At 37.5% G+C, this 18,935-nt stretch overlaps 1 protein-coding gene across 2 annotated transcripts in view; it reads right to left on the bottom strand.

Annotated features, from left to right (window-relative positions):
* NELL1 (neural EGFL like 1) overlaps positions 1-18,935 on the bottom strand; it is an 879,943-nt gene that overhangs the window by 697,149 nt on the left and 163,859 nt on the right. For both annotated transcript variants that reach the window (XM_045484781.1, XM_045484782.1), the window contains exon 5: positions 10,124-10,220. In XM_045484781.1, the coding sequence (XP_045340737.1) occupies positions 10,124-10,220 (97 nt within the window). The remainder of the gene's footprint in view (positions 1-10,123; positions 10,221-18,935) is intronic.

The following is an 18,935-nucleotide window of genomic DNA, read 5'->3' as shown; positions in this document are numbered from 1 at the left end:
AATGATTTTTAATAAAATTTTATATTTTTTCCATAATCATTATACATATATTTTTATCCTTAAGCACTTTATAAATTTTTTGATCTTATAAATGAAATATTCTATTTAACTGCATTTTGTTGATGCTACTTTTTTCAGCAATGCAATTGATTTTCTCTCTGGTTTTTATATCCAGCACTGTTTCAGAACAATCTTGGTAACTGTAATAATTTGTGAATTCTATTTTCTATGCAAACCATTATATAATTTCTCACTATTTTTTTTTTTACTAACCCTTGTGTTTTGAGGGGCGCGTGGGGACATTTTGGGGGTTGGGATTTGTTTTTCTGCCAGAAGGACCTACACTATCATGTTGAAAATAAATTATGGTAATAAAGATTCTTGTAAGATTCCAGATTATAACAGGAATTCTCTTAATATTTAAACTATAAGAACAATTGGTTTTGTATGTTTGCTTTATGCACACTTTCAGTTTAATGAAGTTTCCTTCGATTCCTATTTTGCTAAGAATTTATCATGAGTCAGTACTGAATTGTATCTAGTGCTTTTTCTGCCTCTGGAGATAACCATAGATTTTTCTGTTTAATGTGACTTGTATTAGTCGATGTATTGATAAAAGTAGTTTAGCATTGTTGAAATCACCAACTTGGTCTCACACACATCCAGACACACACAGCTAGATTTGGATTGCTAATTTATGTTATTTTTTTTTTTTAGAATTTTTAATCTAATCTGTGTTCAAAAGTACATTGTATTATAAAACTCCAATTTTTTTTTTTTAATTTGAGAGAGAGAGAGAGAGAGAGACAGTATGCATGAGAGCTGGGGAGAGGGACAGATGGAGATAGACAATCTTAAGCAGGCTTGAGGCTCAACGTGGAGCCTGATGCAGAGCTTAATCCCATGACCCTGGGGTCACAACTTGAGCAGAAATCAAGAGTTGAATGCTCAACTATCTTCATAAATGAGATGGGAGATATTTTCATTTATTCTCTTCTCCATAAGAATTATTTATACAAGATAGGAATCATTTCCTTGGATGTGATAAAACTCCCCTGTAAAACTGTCTGAAGCCAGTGGTTGTTTGGTGGAGAGACATGGTAAATTGTGAAAATCGGTCACAATCCTTTGCTCCTTACCAGGCTGCTACCCTGTGCAATGGGAATTTGTAGTATTTCCCATCAAAAGATGGAATCTATTTCCCATATCCTTGAGTCTGGCCTTAAAACTTGCTTTGGCCAATATAATGCAACAAAATACAATGTGCAAGTTTTCAGCCTTGGCTTCAAAAGACCCTGCATATTTCTACTCCAGCTCTGGAAACCCTCATCAGCTGACTTATAAAGATCAGGCTAGACTGCTGAAAATAAGAGATCACATGAAGGAGAGATGTGCCATCCCAGCTAAGTCCATTCCAGTATAGCCAGTCCCCAGAAAACCAGAAGCTGCTCAAACTGCATGAGTGAACCCTCAGAATACAAGAATCAGTCATCTCAGCCCAACCCAAAGCACCAATGCACAAAATTGTGAGCTAAATACTTACTGTTTCAAGCCACTAAGCTTTGAATAAACTTGCTTTGCAATGAAAACTAATACAGATTTTGTATCATGAATTCCTTAGAATACTTTATTGATTCTAAGACCATGTTTCATTTCCAAAGTCCATTTTGATAATTTATAGTTTCAGGAAATTGCCCATTTTTCTCTAATTTTCCATTTTATTATATAAAATCAATGATTAATTACTGTTTTAGTATTTGCAGTATTTTGTTTTTTTAATGCTTTCTCTCATTTTTTCTTGCTCAAACTTCCAGATTTGTCTTTTCAAATGATCAAATTGTGTTTTTCTAGATCTTGTCTATTGTATCCTACTCCTTATTTTCATTTCTATTCTTATATGTTTATTTTTTCATGTCTTCTTTCTTTTATTTATTTCCATTTGCTAACATCTCAAATTGGATACTTTACTCATCGATTTTTCTGCCTTTTTGGCCTTTGTAGGATAGAACTAATTGGATAGTTTCTATTTTACTCTCTTACATATTGGGGGGGGGGGCTTGCAAATTTTAAGTACATCAAACTTTCTCTTTGTAGTTATTTTATAACTTATTTAAGAAATATTTTTCCTACATCAAGGCCATAAAGATATTTTTCTATCCTATCTTTTTAGGCTTTACTGGTTTACCTTTCAAATTTACATCTATAATCCCCCAGAATTGATTTTGCATGTAGTGGGAAATAGAGTCCAGGATTAGTATTTCCCCATAGGGATATTCAGTTGACCTAGCACCCTGTAGTGAGAACACCATCCTTCCAGAGTATTCTGTAATGCTGCAATGTATATTTAAGTTACATATCAGGTGTATGCATCTTTAAAATTGTTTATTATGTGGTAACTTTGGGTGCCTTGAAGTTTGATCATGCCAGAGCATTCTACAGCTCCTTTTTCTTTCATTTGGCCTGTTTCTCTTTTTCTTTTTTTTTTTAGGCATTTCACTACCAACATTTATGAATCCCTTTTTTTTTTCCCTTCATTTTCACAGTTTTTGTTTAAAGTTACATAGAAGATTACTTTATTCTTGCATCTTCTCAGTTGTTTCTACCTCACATTTGCCCTTTTCCTTTCCTACGTTCAAGGATCTTTTTGCAGTCTTCATCCAGTTTTAGTCTAGTGATAGACCTTGCTAGGGTAGATGCCCACGTGGACACTGTGCCACCTGCCTTCTCTTGCTGTACTCATTCAATGGAGATGACATATTTCTCCCTGTAAACCTGGACTACTTTGCCAGTTTGCTGACCTTTGTAGTGTCCTCACACAACCTGTGTTTCATCATCCTTTTCGGGTGGGCATGAATCAAATGTTGTACTTCTGTCTCAGTTCTTTGGAAGGAAAGGAAGACCATCTTCGTGGGAATTTGGGAATGTGCATTGAAATGCCTTTTATGGTCCTTGCTCCAGTCAGAAGTCAGAAAGGGACTGAACTTCCTTTTGGCCACTGGTGCTCCAGCAATGGCCATAAAAGTAAAAAATAAATCTTTATTTTTTATTGTTTCAATATAAACAATATACATCAGGATTGGAGTTTTATGAATCCAATATAGTACTCAGACTTTTACCCAGTAAGTGTAAATCACTTAATTTGTTAGTACATATCATGCACTGGAATTATATCTAGTTTATATTAAAAATTTTTCTCTTCTTGCCTTATTCTGGGTTGAACTTTATTTGGTAAAGTTTATTTATTTAATTTGAGAGAGAGAGAGAGAGAGAACACATGAAAGGGGCAGAGAGAGGGAGAGAGAATCCCAAGCAGGCTCTCCCACTGCCAGTAGGGGTAGAATTCACAAACCATGACATCATGACCTGAGCCAAAACCAATGGTTGCTTGCTTTACCAACTGAGCCACCCAGGTGCCTCAGGGTTGATAGAACTTTTTACAAATATCTCTTTCTCAAATACTTAAATGTGAGGGCACCTGGGTGGCCCAGTTGGTTAAGCATCGGACTTCAGCTCAGGTCATGATCTCACAGGCCATGAGTTCGAACCCTGTGCCTGTTAGGTTCTGTGCTGACAGTTCAAAATCTAGAGCCTGCTTCAGATTCTGTGTGTGTGTGTCTCTCTCTCTCCACCCCCCCCCCCCACAGCCTCTCTGTGTCTCTGAAAAAATGAATAAACCTTAAAAAAAATTTTAAATCTGGAAGTAATATTTTTATTTTGGTGTTGGTGAATTTTTAACATGTGAACTTAATTTAATATAGTTAGCCAATTTCTCTATTCATTTTCTAAATACAGGCCTTATAGTACTTTGAAATCAGATAGCCCCAGCATTTTGTCTTGTAATATTTTTAATTTTATTTTTTCCAAAATTGGGCAATTATTTAATCAAGTAATGATTAAGGTTTGTGTATACTCCCCATTTGTTCACCAATTCCCCCTTGTATTTTGTATGTCTTTTCTTTTGCAAAGTTTCTTTAACGAGCACCTGTTGGTCATAAAACAGTTTTATTTATCTATAAGTTCTTATCTCATGCTCATTCTCAAATGAGAATTAAGCTGGATATATGCTACTACATTTGGGAGTGATTTTCTTTGAAAACTTTGAAAAAAATTCTTTCTATTATCACTGTCTTCTGCTGTTACTGATTAAAAGCCAGCTGTTCAATCTGTTATTCTTCTGTGGAAAATTTACCTTTTAGGAGCTATTGTTAGTACCTTTTCTGTGTCTTTGGGGGGTTCTACTATTCCAGTAATATGTCTAAGTGTGGCTATCTTGCTTGTGTAATAGATTAAAATGGTCCAAACTTCTTCCCTTCCTCACATCCATATCCTTGCAACAATATACAGAAAAGTCCTTCAAGAGATGGACTATGAGTTTGGCTCTTGGTTATGACTTGCTCTGGGCAATAAAATATTAGCCACTGTGTAAGGCAAGCCGAGCCTTGAAAAGTACTGATAAGCTCAGGCTTGCTGTCTTCTTACACTTGGACTCTTAAGACTGTCATGTGGATAAGCCCCTAGACCACTAGAGAATGAGAGACCATATGGAGAAGAACTGAGGTACACTAGTCAACAGCCAGCCTACAACCAGAGATGTCAAGAGGCCATCTTAGATCATCCTGCCCCCTGTTGATCTGCCAAATGACCACAGACATGTGAGAGCCCAATAGATAATAGCATAGCCAGGCCAGACCAGAAAAATCATCTAATCACACAAAGAATTGTTATGTAGCGGCGTCTGGGTGGCTTAGCTGGTTAAGCATCAGACTTTGGCTAATAATCTCTAATGAGATTATGAGATGAGACTTTGGCCTGTGAGTTCAAGCCCTGCGTAGGGCTCTGTGCTGACAGCTCAGAGCCTGGAGCCTGCTTCAGATTCTGTGTCTCCCTCTCTCTCTGCCCCTCCCCTGCTCATATTCTGTCTCTCTCTCTCTCAAAAATAAAAAATAAAAAAATAAGAATTGTGATCTAAAGAAAAAACTCAGAAGCTTAAAAAATAGCTCAGTTTCTTGATAGACAACAATAGCTAATATATACTTTGATTACGTTATAGTTGCTATAATCAGAATTAGTGTTTTATCAATTTTAGAGAATTCTTAGCCATCATACTTCTAATGGAGCCCATAACCCCTTCTATTATCTTCTGGATTTTTCAAATATATATGTATGAATATAAACACACTAAACACATATGTAACATTTTTTTTCTATATTTCTTCTCTACATTTTAAGCTTTTTTCTATTTCCCTCTCTTTAGCTTCCCACTATTAAGGTAATTACTTTGACAATATTTTCTACCTACAAATGCTCTCCCCACCTGTGTCTAATTTACTGTTTAGCGGGTTGAGGTTTTTTCTTTTACTTCAATACCTATATTTTTCTTTTCTGGAACTTCTTTTTGGTTCAGATCTCCCTCATCATATTTATACTCTCTAGTCATCACAATTGGTTATTTTGTTGCATTAAACATTTTAAAACATCAGGATTTTCAAAATTTCTTTTCTTGTAATTTCAATTTCTGCAGCCCTTTGAGGGCTAATTCAAAGTTTGTTACTTCTTCTAACTCTCACTCATAAGGACTTAAAATTCTATTTGCATGATCTTAATCTGTGGGAATCCTGTGAGGTCTGCATAGAAGGAAAACTTCTCCAAAGATAATTTGTATTTTCTTCATCCAGAATCCCAAGGTTCCCAATCCAGGAATGCTTTAAGACAGTTTCTTGAACTTCATGGGCAAAATAAATCCAAATTTCCAGGCTGCATGATAGCAGGACTGTGGTTTCAAATTCTCATTACAGAACTGTGTGAAACTGAGGTGGAGAAAGACTAGTTACTGGATTGCTTCCTGTGGCTAAGTAGTAGACGCTTCTGTCCACCCTTGGCTAGAGATGTAGTCTTCTAAATTGTGGCTTGGTTTTAGAAGTTTCTGCTCCATCTTCCAATCTTGCATGAGATCTAGGACATTCTTCCCATCCTGCACAGACTGTTGAAATTTAAAGCTCTAACTGGGACTTCCACGCATCATTGTAGCACTGCAAAATAGTATGGCCACTTTGGAAAATGCAATGGCATTTTCTTATCAAGCTAAACATACGCTTCATAAACAGCCTAGCAATCCCAATGATACATACCCGAAAGAAAACTTGTGTTCATACAAACACCTATGTGCAAGCATTTTTAGTGGCTTTATACGTAAATGGCCAAAACTCATAACTTGAATGCCTAGTAATTGAGGAATGGATAAACAAACTGTAGTACACCCATACTACAGAATTAGAGTACCATAAAAAAGAATCATTGAAGGGCGCCTGGGTGGCGCAGTCGGTTAAGCGTCCGACTTCAGCCAGGTCACGATCTCGCGGTCTGTGAGTTCGAGCCCCGCGTCGGGCTCTGGGCTGATGGCTCAGAGCCTGGAGCCTGTTTCCGATTCTGTGTCTCCCTCTCTCTCTGCCCCTCCCCCGTTCATGCTCTGTCTCTCTCTGTCCCAAAAATAAATAAACGTTAAAAAAAAAAAAAAAAAAAAGAATCATTGATGCATATAACATGGGTGAACCTCAACATACATACATATATATATATGATTTCATTTATAGAATATTCTGGTAAAGGCAAAACCATAGGGCCAGACAATAGATCAGTGGTTACTAGCCATTCAGGATTAGAAGAGATGAATCAAAAGTGTTACAAGGGAATTTGGGGAGGTTATGGTATTGTCCTTTATCTTGACTATGATGGTGGGTATGTGACTCTATCAATTTTCTAAAACTCAAAACTGCACATTGGAAGGAATGACTTATGCTTTATGTAAATTATACCTTCAATTTTAAAGGAAAAGAAAATCCCAGGACCAAATGGGTTCATCGGTGAATTCTACCAAACACTTAAGTATAATTTAACACCAATCCTTCTCAAACTCTTCCAAATTTGAGTCTTCCCCAAATTCACCAACTAATTTAAGAGGACCAGCATTATCCTATACCAAAATCAGGGAATAATACTACAAGAAAACTACAGGCCAATAACCCTGATGAATATAGATATAAAAATATATTAACAAGCTGAATTCATGACACATTAAAGAATCATACATCATGATCAAGCAGATTTATCCCTAGAATGCAAAAAAATGGTTCAACATATGCTAATCAATAAATGTGACTCGCCCTAATAGAATGAGATTTAAAAAATCATATCATCTCACAGACGAAGAAAAAGAACTGACAAAATACAACCTCCCTTCATAATAAAAAGACTCAGAAAATTGAGCATAGAATATTCCACAAAAAAACTTTTAGCACTAATCAATGAAGTCAGTAAAGCTGCAGGTTACAAAATCAACATACAAAAATCAGTTGCATTTCCATACACTAACAATGAAATATCTGAAAAATAAAAGAATCTTATTCACAACAGCATCAACAACAATGTAATACTTAGGAAATTAACCAGAAGGTGAAAAATCTGTACACTGAAAACTATAAGACTTTGATTAAAAAAAAGAAAAAGAAAAAAATTGAAGTAGACACAAATGTAAAGATATCCATATTCGTGAATTGGAAGAATATTGTTTAAATATCCATACTACCAAAACCCTTTTACAGACTCAGTGCAATCCCTATCAAAATCTGACTGGCACTTTCAAACAAAAAAGAAAAAATTTGTTTCAAACCACAAAAGACCTAAGAGCCAAAGCAATCAATCCTAAGAAAGAAGAACAAAGCTAAATGCATCACATTTCCTGATTTCAAACTACATTAGACCCTTTATCAATGCAGGGGTTAGTAACTTCTGACTCCCCCAATACTTAACTACTAATAGTTGACTATAATCCTACCAATAACATAAACAACACATATTTTGTAAGCTTTATGTATTATATACTGTGTTCCTACAATAAAGCTAAAGAAAAATGTTAAAATCCTGAAAGAAAATAGACTTACAGTACTGTACTGCATTTATTGAAAAACATCCCTGTGTAAGTAGGCACATGTAATTCAAACCCCTTCTGTTCAAGAGTCAAATGTAGACTACAAAGGTCTAGTAATCAAAGAAGTATGATACTGGCAAAAAAAAAAAAAAAAGAAAAGAAAAAACCATAGACAAGAGGAACAGGATCAAGAGCTCAAAAATAAACCGCTGCACATATCATCAACTATTCCTTGACAAATAAGGAAAGAATGGTCTCTTCAACAAATGGTTTTGGGAAAACTGGATAACCGCATTAAGAACAAATTGGATTCCTGTATTACCACTCACAAAAAAATTAAAAGAGATTAAAGACTTAAACACAAGATCTGAAACCATAAAACTCCTAGAAGAAAACAGGGGAAAAGCTCCTTGGCATTGGTCTTGGCAATTATTTTTTGGATAGGACACCAAAAGCATAAGCTATGAAAGCAAAAATTAATAAGTGGATCTACAAACAAAAAACTTCTACACAGCAAAGGAAACAATCAACAAAATTAAAAGGCATCCTATGGGATGGGAATAAACACTTGCAAATCAGCAATCTGATAAGAAGTTAATAACCAAAACATATTTAAAAACTCATATGACACAACAGCAAATAAACAAATAAAAGCTGATTATAAAAGGGCAGAGGAACTCAATGGTCATTTTTCCAAAGATGTGCAAACAGTCAATACGTACATGAGGTGCTCAACAACACCAATCATCTGGGAATGCATATCAAAACCCCAATGAAATATCACTTCACACATATTAAAATGGCTATCATCAGAAAGACAAAATAATAAGTGTGAATAAAAAGGAACCCTTGTACACCGTGGAAATATAAACTAGTATAGCTATGGAAATTCCTCAAAAAGTTAAAAATAAAACAACCATACCATCCAGCAATCCCACATCTGGGTGTATTATTGAGTATATAGCCAAAAGAAATCAAAGCACTTCCTCAAAGAGGTATTTTCACCCCTCTATTCATTGCCACAATACTCACAACAGATAAAACAAAAAAAAAAATTAAGTATAGGTCAACAGAAGAATGGCTAAAAAAGTTGTGGTACATATACAATAGAATATATTCAGCCACGAGGGAAAAAAAATCCTGCCATTTTCAACATTTCCAAATTGACTCGAAGGGCATTATGCAAAATGAAATAAGACAGAGACAAACAAATACTGCATGATACCATTTATACGTACAATCCAAAAAATGTAAATTCAGAGAGACAGTGGAATGCTGGTTGCCACGGGCTGGGGCAAATGGGGAGATGCTAGTCTAAGTATACAAACTTCCAGATATAACACACATAAGGTCTGGGGATCTCATGTACAACATGGTCATTATAATGCCTAATCCTGTATTATGTAATTGAATTTTGCTAAGAGAGTAGGTCTTAAATGATCTCATGACAAGAAATGATAATTATGTAAGATGAGGGAGGTATTGGTTAATACTGCTGATAATCATTTTGCAACATACAAGTCTATCAAATCTAAAAGTTATACATCTTAAAGTTACAAAGTGTTATAGGTCAAGTATATCTCACTCAAATGGGAATAACAGAAAAGACATTTTCAAATTCTTAGTACTGGCAGACATCCCTCCCTCTGGTTTTCACTTTTCTCCACATATTTGGCCTCTAAGAATTTCCTTTCTTATAAGTGCAATGATGGGTCTTCAAAGATTTTTGTTCCATCGTATCCAACATTTATAGGCATTCTGAAGCAGAATTTTTTTAAAATATCTATTCTACCACAATGCCAGAAGCAAAAGTCTGCCATTCTATTGAAGAACAAGACTTTCTTAAAATTTCATGAAGTTTTTAACTTCTTCATTTTATCAATGTATCCTGTTTCTATAAAGTATAATAACACAGTTATTGTATTACTCTCTTTATAGATAAGAAAAGCAAAAGCTCAGTGTCCATGCACCCCAAGATTCTGAGAATGGAAGCCAATTTGAAGATTATCCTGTCTCCCAGAATTAGGTCAGTCAGAAACATGTGGAGGATGATTTACACTATGCATCATCCTATGCAATCTTGAACAAATCACTCAACTCTGCCTAGTTTCAAAGCACCTACTTCATAGAATTGTTCTGACAATTATTCTTGTCAAGCACACAGAAAACTACATGGCAGAAGTAGAAAGAAGTGCTTACTTTGAATAAGCCATGCTTTTGATTGCGTTGACCAAGCCATACATTGCTTCCTGGGGGAAGGTTGGTTTCAGGAGGGTCTATCACACGTTCATAAATCCTGTAGAGGCAAAAAACACAGTTACTAGTGAAGAGGTTCAAAGCAGAACCAAAGGGTATGTATGTTGTTTGAAGCACTCATGGCATTAGCTACTGGTATGGAGAGATAGAAGCAGTATGTGGCACATTTCAGATTATGGGTAACATGAATGTAGGGATCTACTTCCTGACAACACTTGGACACGTTAACTGGACCTCTGTTGGCTTTCTATTGTCACCCTTTGGGCAGGGAAAGGAGGAAGAAAACATTTTTAACTGTCTACTTTGAGTAATAAACCTTACACATGCTTTGTGAGTAAAGTGGTCTGATCCACATTTGCAGGTGAGAAAGCTGAGGTTCAGAGAACATAAATGGGTCAACCAAGTTAAGACAGGGAGTAGTAAAGTTGGGATGAGGATCTCCCTCTTCCTGGCTGCAAAGCCCAGGTACACCCCTTTGCACTCTACTCCTCCCTGACTTTGGTTTATCTAGCTGCTCCTCACTTCTACATTCCTCTTAACAGAAGAGTAGTAGTTGCCCACATGAGAATATCCTTAGTGCACAAAATCATACAACCAATATTTATTTATTGAGCACTTTTTTTTAATGTTTATTTTTGAGAGAGTGTGTGCGCCAAGTGGAGGAGGGGCAGAGAAAAGCCCAAAGTCGGCTCCACACTGACAGCAGTGAGCCTGATGTGGGGCTAGAACTCACAAACCACAAGATCATGACCTGAGCTGAAGTCAGACACTCAACCGACTGAGCCACCCAGGCACCTCTCTTGAGTACTTTTTTTGATACAAGCTCCACACAAGGCAACGGGAGATAAAATAAGCCGGACCTACAAAATCCTGCCCTCAAGGAACAAGAAAAGAAAGTTCTGTACATGAAAACAAAACCTTCCTAAGATATATGAAGACAAATAACTTGGAGGAAGCAACAGCCCCAGGATCTTTGAAGGTACCCACAGAACCTAGTGAACAATGGCATGGTCTCAATTGTTCTGCCCTACTCACAAATCCTGAGATTTTTGCTCTCTTTAGAAATAGTCTCTGCAACCACCAGCTGATCACAGGCCTCCACCTCACCTCTACCAAGTGCCTCTCAACACTGTCTCTGCTGAGAAGGGGAAGGAAGAGCTTGCCTAAGAATTCGACTTATCCTTAGATGCTCAGAAGGTTCTGGATGGGGTGCCATAGAGACTGTAGACGAATTTCAATTCCTCCTGATGGTCTATCCTTCCTTCCCTCTTCAGTACATGCTCAGAGCAGTTGCGCGAGGAGCCAGCTCCAGGTACTTCCAGAGTAAGGAAGTTCTGACAACTCATCAGGTCTCCATGCTGGAAGGGAGCTGACTGTCCTCTGCCAAAGAGTGGCACATTCCTCCACTGGTTCTCAAAAGGCAAGAACTGAGAGACCATCCAGTTGCATCAAGGCCAATGAATGAGTGTGACAGTTGGGAGTCGGGAGCAGTCACACTGCAGCCTTGGAACTTCGCTGTACTGTCCATCACTCTCTTATTCTCCACTAGAAATGTGCTATTTCCTAATAATACATGGAAGGTATTCAATGGAGAAAACTCTAAATATATCAGCGCCATCTCTACTAATTATCTTTCCATTATAAATGGACGCTCAAACATAAGCAAGGAACAATTCTCCCTTAAAAAGGCAGGGTGTGTTTTCTCCACAGGAATGCAACCTTTTTCACATGTTAGAATGAACAATTTTAGATGAAACAACCTGTCAAAACTACTTTAACCGAAGAAGCTGTTATATATCCTCCCTTAAAAAAGGATTTTTTCTCTAATATTCACAAAAAACTAGGAGCAAGCTAAATTTACAACAAAAGAGAAATGCGTAAATTACAGTAGATCAGCCTGATGTAATTTACTATGGTCATTAAGAGTGACAAATATGCAGGTTGTGAAATATGGGAAAAAATATATACAAAATAATTTCCACTGGAGGAAAGTGGCATGCAAAATTATTTACGAACTATGGAGAGAACAATGCAAAAATTATGTTCCCTGTTGGTGAAGTTCAGAAGAAACCAGAAAGAAATGGAAATCTCTGTATTTAGGTAAAGAGTCAGAAGCATAATTTTCTGTAAGGGTGCTTCACTAACACAATGAAAAACACTGTCAAACTGTTTATCTGAACCTTTCATTGTGAAACATTTGCATCTGTTGGAGGAAGAGCTTTCAATTTAATCCTTTCTTTTTGATTTTCGATACGCCAGAAGGTGAGCTCCAATGAGCAGACGAGGCCCGTAATCACTGGTTTATTAAGTGCATGAAGGAAGGCAGGATCAAAAAATCAACTTCCATCATGCCTTATCTTCACAAGCATAATCGCTCCTTCTGCCCTAGAAATACTGGGCCTCAGACACTTGCTTTCTCAACCATCAGCCCAAAGCAAGGCAGGGACCCTGATGCCTGTATCAAAGGTGTGTGCTGATTTCCAGTGTCACATAGCCCCCATCAGGATCCTCTCCTGATGCCAAGGAAAGTCTGCTGGCTGCTTTCCCACCAGCCTGGCCAATTCACCCCAAATGGCAGACCTCACTGGAGAATTCCATGTAGCAGGCACAAACAACGAACCGGATTCAGACATAGCAAAATGAAGAGAGCTTACAGTGCTAAAAAAAGAAAAAGAAAAAGAAAAATACATACCCACACAGGGGACCCTTATGTGGAAAAGCAGACAAACCCAATTTAAGGGACATTCTATAAAATAACTGCCTGTCCTCTTTCAAATGCCCATGTCATGGAAAGTAAAGACTGAGGAACATTTGCCAATTAAAAGAGACCAATGGGACATAAAAAATAAATATGAGACAGAATCCTGGCATGGGGCTGAGAGCAAAAAAAAAATAAATAAATCCTATGCCCAAGATTAGTAGGAACTTGGTGATACTGGAACTGTAGATTATATAACAGTATTGTATTGATGTTCAATTTCCTGATTTTGAGGCTTGATCATGTATATTTAAGCGTCTTGTTCTTCACTAATATCCACTGAAGTATTTAAGGGTAGAGTCAGTCATGATCTTTGCAACTTCCTCTCAAAGGATTCAAAAGAATCATGTGCTTAAGTACAGACATATGTAAACACATTATGTAGAGAGAGAAAAAACAATCTGGGCAAAGAGTGTATGATTTTTTTGTGCCATTCTTAATAGTTTCTTTTAATATTAAAACTATTTTAAAATATGGGGCGCCTGAGTGGCTCAGTCGGTTAAGCGTCTGACTTCGGCTCAGGCCATGATTTCATGGTTCCTGAGTTCGAGCCCCACATTGGGCTCTGGGCTGACAGCTCAGAGCCTGGAGCCCGCTTCGGATTCTGTGTCTCCCTCTGTCTGTCCCTCGCTGCTTGCACTCTGTCTCTCGCATTGTCTCAAAAATAAACATTAAAAAATTTTTTTAAAGTTATTTTAAAATAGTTTTGAGACTACGGTAAAAAAGCCAAAGAGTCTGTAATGTATACAAACTAAAAATACACACATTTAAAACAATTTTATAGCTATTAGCCAAAGACACATACAAATTTAAAGCCCCACATAAGGTATGTGGTAGTGTTTTCCTAAAGGAAAGGCAAAGGGAGGAAAAAGTGAACGAGTGAAAGATGAATGACTGAACGAAGCAAAAGTATTGTGCAGACTACTGCTTTGATAACACATCATAAACTAAGAAATAAAATGATCACATCCCTATCTATTCCTCTTTTACAAAAGGAATTATGCCACCAACATGCCAAATATAATCAGAATCTTCACAGAAGGGCCGACCCCAGGGGTAGGGTTTAGGTGGGCTGGCTCATGCAGATAGGGCACAGTGATCTGTGATCTGTCACTTAAATCTAGGATCACCCAATTCAAATGCAAAGTCAAAGCTAATAGAGTGAACTCCTTGGTTTCCAATGTTGTCAGGAAATGGAAACTTGATATTCTAGTATTTTGTTTAATGAGGTTTCCTTCACATCAGTATCGGATTGTCTATCATCTGTGTGACACCGTGTTGGCTACGGGAACCCACACGGCAAAATTAATGTGGCCAAGTCCTTGTCCTCGGGTCAAATGCCTGAGCCAGGAAGACAGCATGCACGCACACACCTTATTCAGTGAAGTGCAATGATCTATGAAAGCAGAAAGAAAAACAGATTGCTGTCTGCCATAGTCAGAAAACAGTTTCAAAGGCGGAAACACTGGAGCTCACGTTTGAACGGAAAACAAAATGGAGCTAACACACAGACAGAAACAGCCAGCACTTCTACAGGCACTTAACGTGTACCCAACTTCTTTTCCCCTACAAATTCATTCAAAGAACATTCATTTCTGTTTAACCTTTTTAAAGTTGTACAGCCAAGTAACAGCTTATTTAGATACTAAAGTGTAGATTAAAAACAATTTTTGGACCAAGGGTATTTTCTACGATATCCTAAAATTTCAGTATTTTCTTTTAGTTTTAAAATATTCATTAGCTTCTTTTAAATGCTTTCAAGCCATAAATCAAACTTTTCTATATTACTCTAAATTCTAAGCAAACATCCTACGATCTTTTACATTCTTCCAAAATAGGTAATTCTCTGACATTTACACAAGTTTGACTTCTGTTGAAAGTTCATCATAAATTCATGTAAGACTGGAAAAAAACTCGGCAAAGAGCGGTAGATGATTTGCAAAGTTATTACAGTGTGTGTGGATAGACAACCACTAAACCAATACCAACAAAAAATACACTTCCTTTTTTAGGAGTAAAATATGACAGGCTACTATTCCTAACACTTTTGCTTAGTCCAGTACTAGGCACATTCCTAGACCATTTGGCACCTGAACTGTTTTTAGTCAATCTATAGGAAAGGTTTCTGGGAAAATGAAAATAGCAGCAATGAGCAGGGGCCCGCACTCTAAATTCTTATTTCAGACTGTCCTCATGCATCCTTATCAAAATATGTATCCTGGAATATTACTCAGCCATCAAAAAGAAATCTTGCCATTTTCAATAATGTGGATGAAGCTAGAATGTATTATGCCAAGCGAAATAAGTCAATCAGAGAAAGACAAATACCATATGATTTGACTCATATGCGCAATTTAAGAATTAAAACAGATGAACATATGGGAAGCAGGGGGAGAGGAAAGAGGGAAACAAACCACAAGAGACTCTTAACTACAGAGAACCAACAGAGCTGGAGGGAAGTAGGTGGGAGATGGGCTAGAAAGGAGATGGGTATTAAGGCCACTTGTGATGAGCAATGGATGTTGCATTTAAGTGATTTATCACTGAATTCTGCTCTTGAAACCAATATTGCACTATATGTCAACTAAAATTTAAAGCATAGATAGATAGCAAGAAAGCAAGCAAGCAAGCAAGAATCTTTATCCTGACTGCCCTATATGTTAGTTCTTTACCAATCTCTGAGACTTTCCCCACCTGGATGACCCAAGTGGCCCTACACTCCAGCACTTCAACATAGGACCACGTACCTCACACTACTCACTGGAGTCTCTAGGATTTTGGTCCTGGCTGAGCCTGCTTTCTCAGACCTCCCTGCCAAGGAAGAAGGAATTGGTCTTTGCTGGTACCTCTAGGCCCAGCACTTTCACCCTCAAGTGGCACCTGCACTTCCTAACTGCTACAACCGCTAAACATCTGCTGCGTGTGCAGTAAATAAAACCCCCAACACAACATTCTTGCACCTGCTCAGTGGTCTCCTTCACCTGGACCTTCCCTGACCATCCTATATAAAGTAGCTACTAACTGCTAATCACTTAGCTTATTCTCTTATCAAAGCAAGTAAGTCTCCAAAATTGTCTTAGCTCTTTGCTGAATGACTGTCTCCTCCTACCAGAAGCAAGAAAATCTTGAAAGCAGGGAACTTATCAGTCTTATTTAAGTCAGTATACCTAGTATCTGGAAGAGGTAAAGTCAAAGTAAGTGCTTACTCCATCTATTTATTTACTGAATAAATGAATTCTCCCTAATACTATCTTCAGAATAGGAGGGCTATAGTTACACAAGTGCTACAGTAATACAGCCCAGAGTTCATGATGAGCAATGAATGCATGAAACTAAGTAATATAGACTGAAAACTCAGGTGGTCAAATGACATCTTTCTGCAGATAATATAGTTACTGGAAACAAGTGAAACATGATGACCCTTTTCAAGGGTCTTCCTCCACCAATCCCCAGTTCATGAGATCTACACAAGGCAGCCAAAAGAGCAAGATGAACCCCTCTCAGCTTTTCATCCACAAAAAAGATTGGGATAGCAAGTTTGAACCATAGGGCAGATCAGTAACTAACAGGAAAGCCGGACAGAAGAATAGGAGAAATAGTAATGTGAAAATTAATTAGGTCAAGCACAGTCCTTTTAATAAGCACATGATTTACTGCTTAAATCGACTGCATTATAATCGGTTCAAATTAGTTCACGTTCCCATAGGCTATCCGACACAAATAATGTATTTACTCTGCAATCGTCTAAAATCTACCCTCCTTTACGGCTAAAGAAAACCCAATTCCCATTTAGTCATGTTTGTAGGCCCTGCACTCAAATGAGATCCTGCCTCTTAAGCTATATGCGGAGAATTATGGGAATTTTGCATGCCATTAGTACATATTGGTATTTTAACATGTATCTAATTTCTAATACAATACCATGCAAAATTAAACATCCAGTCAAACATAAAAACTGCTTGAGAGGAATGAACAATGCAAAGAGTAACTGACACTCCTTGTCAAAGTCACTCACTGAATCAAGGGCTCACATCAGAAATTTTCTTCACAAGGTACAACCTCTCTTTATTCATGACTTTGGTTAAGAATGCCCTCCCTTCCCTATCAAGTGTCCCATCCACTTAAAAGATCAGTCAATATTCTATGAAGAACTCGATTTTCTGTTAACAGATAAAACCCTCAGAGTTCTATACAAAGTAATGCAGTGGTTCAACAATACTACTTATGAAGGAATATTGAATTTCTATTTACCTGGATGAAGAAAGACCTCTGAAGGGACACCAGGGTACCTTTCCCAATTATATACAAGAATTCATTTCCAATGTAAACCATGTGAATCGACATGTATTATGCCACTGTTTAATAAAATAATATGAAGCCCAAATGGCATACTAAATGAAGCAGTTTATCTTGGGCTTTGCCTTGAATTCAAGAACGTTCACACTCTTCCTCAAGAGGAAAGTTGCAATGACCTTCCCTTGCTAGACAGAGCCTCATCCTCCCCTGCCTCTTAGCTGGCACTAGTGAATACCAAGGCACTTTTTGGAGAAAGTTCCCTGTAGAGAAAACAAGGCAATTCCCATGCTGTTCCCCTCCTCACTAAAAGGTGGGGAATGACCTTGCACAGGAGGCTAAGTCCCTCTTTGGTCTTATGGTAAGAAGGGCATAATACAACCTTTCCAGTCTTCACATCATAGGGCAAATGTGAGAACAGATTTCTTCATGTAGACTGGGGGGAAAAAAAGGCATCTATACTATCATTAGCAGTATTCTTGGCCCTGACAATTGCTGAGCATTCATGGAAATCTACAAAATACTTCCTCAAAACTTATCTTGACAGGAGTGTCTGCCAACTACGTACATTGGTGAGCTACTTGTTGAATTTCCATGTCAGGTTGTCTGGCTGTTAATTATGTGCTAATATGGAATACATATCACACAGGGATTTGTACCAAAAACAACAACAACAACAAAAACCATGAAATGAAAGGAATGCCCCAAAAGAGGAGCTCTGCAGTCTCCTCCTACCCATCTGTTTAGCAAAAACAGCTGACAACAAATGACTAGATTAAAAAATACACCTCTGGCATTATACAGGAGAAAACAGACTAGACAGGGAGATGGATTATAGAAATGAATAGAGTATGCCCCCAACATGTAAGAACTGAGTTCCGAGCTAAATCCATACAGAGCTCAGGAGCAAGGACAGTAGCAGGGCTCAGCAGGTTTCCAAACTGTTCCTTGCCAGCTGACCGCAGAGTAAATACAAATGCAAATGAAAAAGAGGCAGCAAAGTTGAAATCTGGAAGGAGATACCTTTGTTGTGGTAAATAAGGAAGGTAGCAGTTCAAATTAAATTAACAAATACTTCTGGGAGACTTTGCCAGAAAAAGTCTCTCCAGAGAGAGGAGAGGTCTTCCCAGAGACAACCAAGTCCTCAGGTGACCTGCTTCATCCACTTAGAAAACATGTATCAAATTCATCCCTTTTCTGGGTTATTATCCAAAATATATGAAGAATGTCTACAACTCAAAAACGAAACAATAAAGCAATAACGAGATGGGTGGCAGACACGAATAGACATATTTTCAAAGAAAACCCAGAGATGCCAAACAGACACCTGAAAAGATGCTCAACATCACTCATCACGGAAGCGCAAATCAGAACCACAATGTGATCATCTCACACCTGTCAGAATGGCTAAAGTCAAAAATAAATAACAAAAGTTGGCAAAGATATAGAGAAAAAGGAACCCTCATGCACTATTGATGGGAATGTAAAACAGTGCTGGCATTGAGGAAAACAGTATGGAGACCCCTCAAAAAATTAAAAATAGAATTTCCATATGATTTAATAATTCCACTGAGTATTTACCCCCAAAAAATGAAAACACTAATTCAAAAAGATACATGCACCCCCTGTGTTTATTGTACCATTATTAACAATAGTCAAAATATGGAATCGACTGAGGTGTTTAAACACAGATGAGAAAAGAAT

The sequence above is a fragment of the Leopardus geoffroyi genome, chromosome D1 (genome assembly GCF_018350155.1).
Source record: "Leopardus geoffroyi isolate Oge1 chromosome D1, O.geoffroyi_Oge1_pat1.0, whole genome shotgun sequence".
Taxonomy (NCBI): domain Eukaryota; kingdom Metazoa; phylum Chordata; class Mammalia; order Carnivora; family Felidae; genus Leopardus; species Leopardus geoffroyi.
This window is presented reverse-complemented; position numbering and strand designations above follow the sequence as displayed.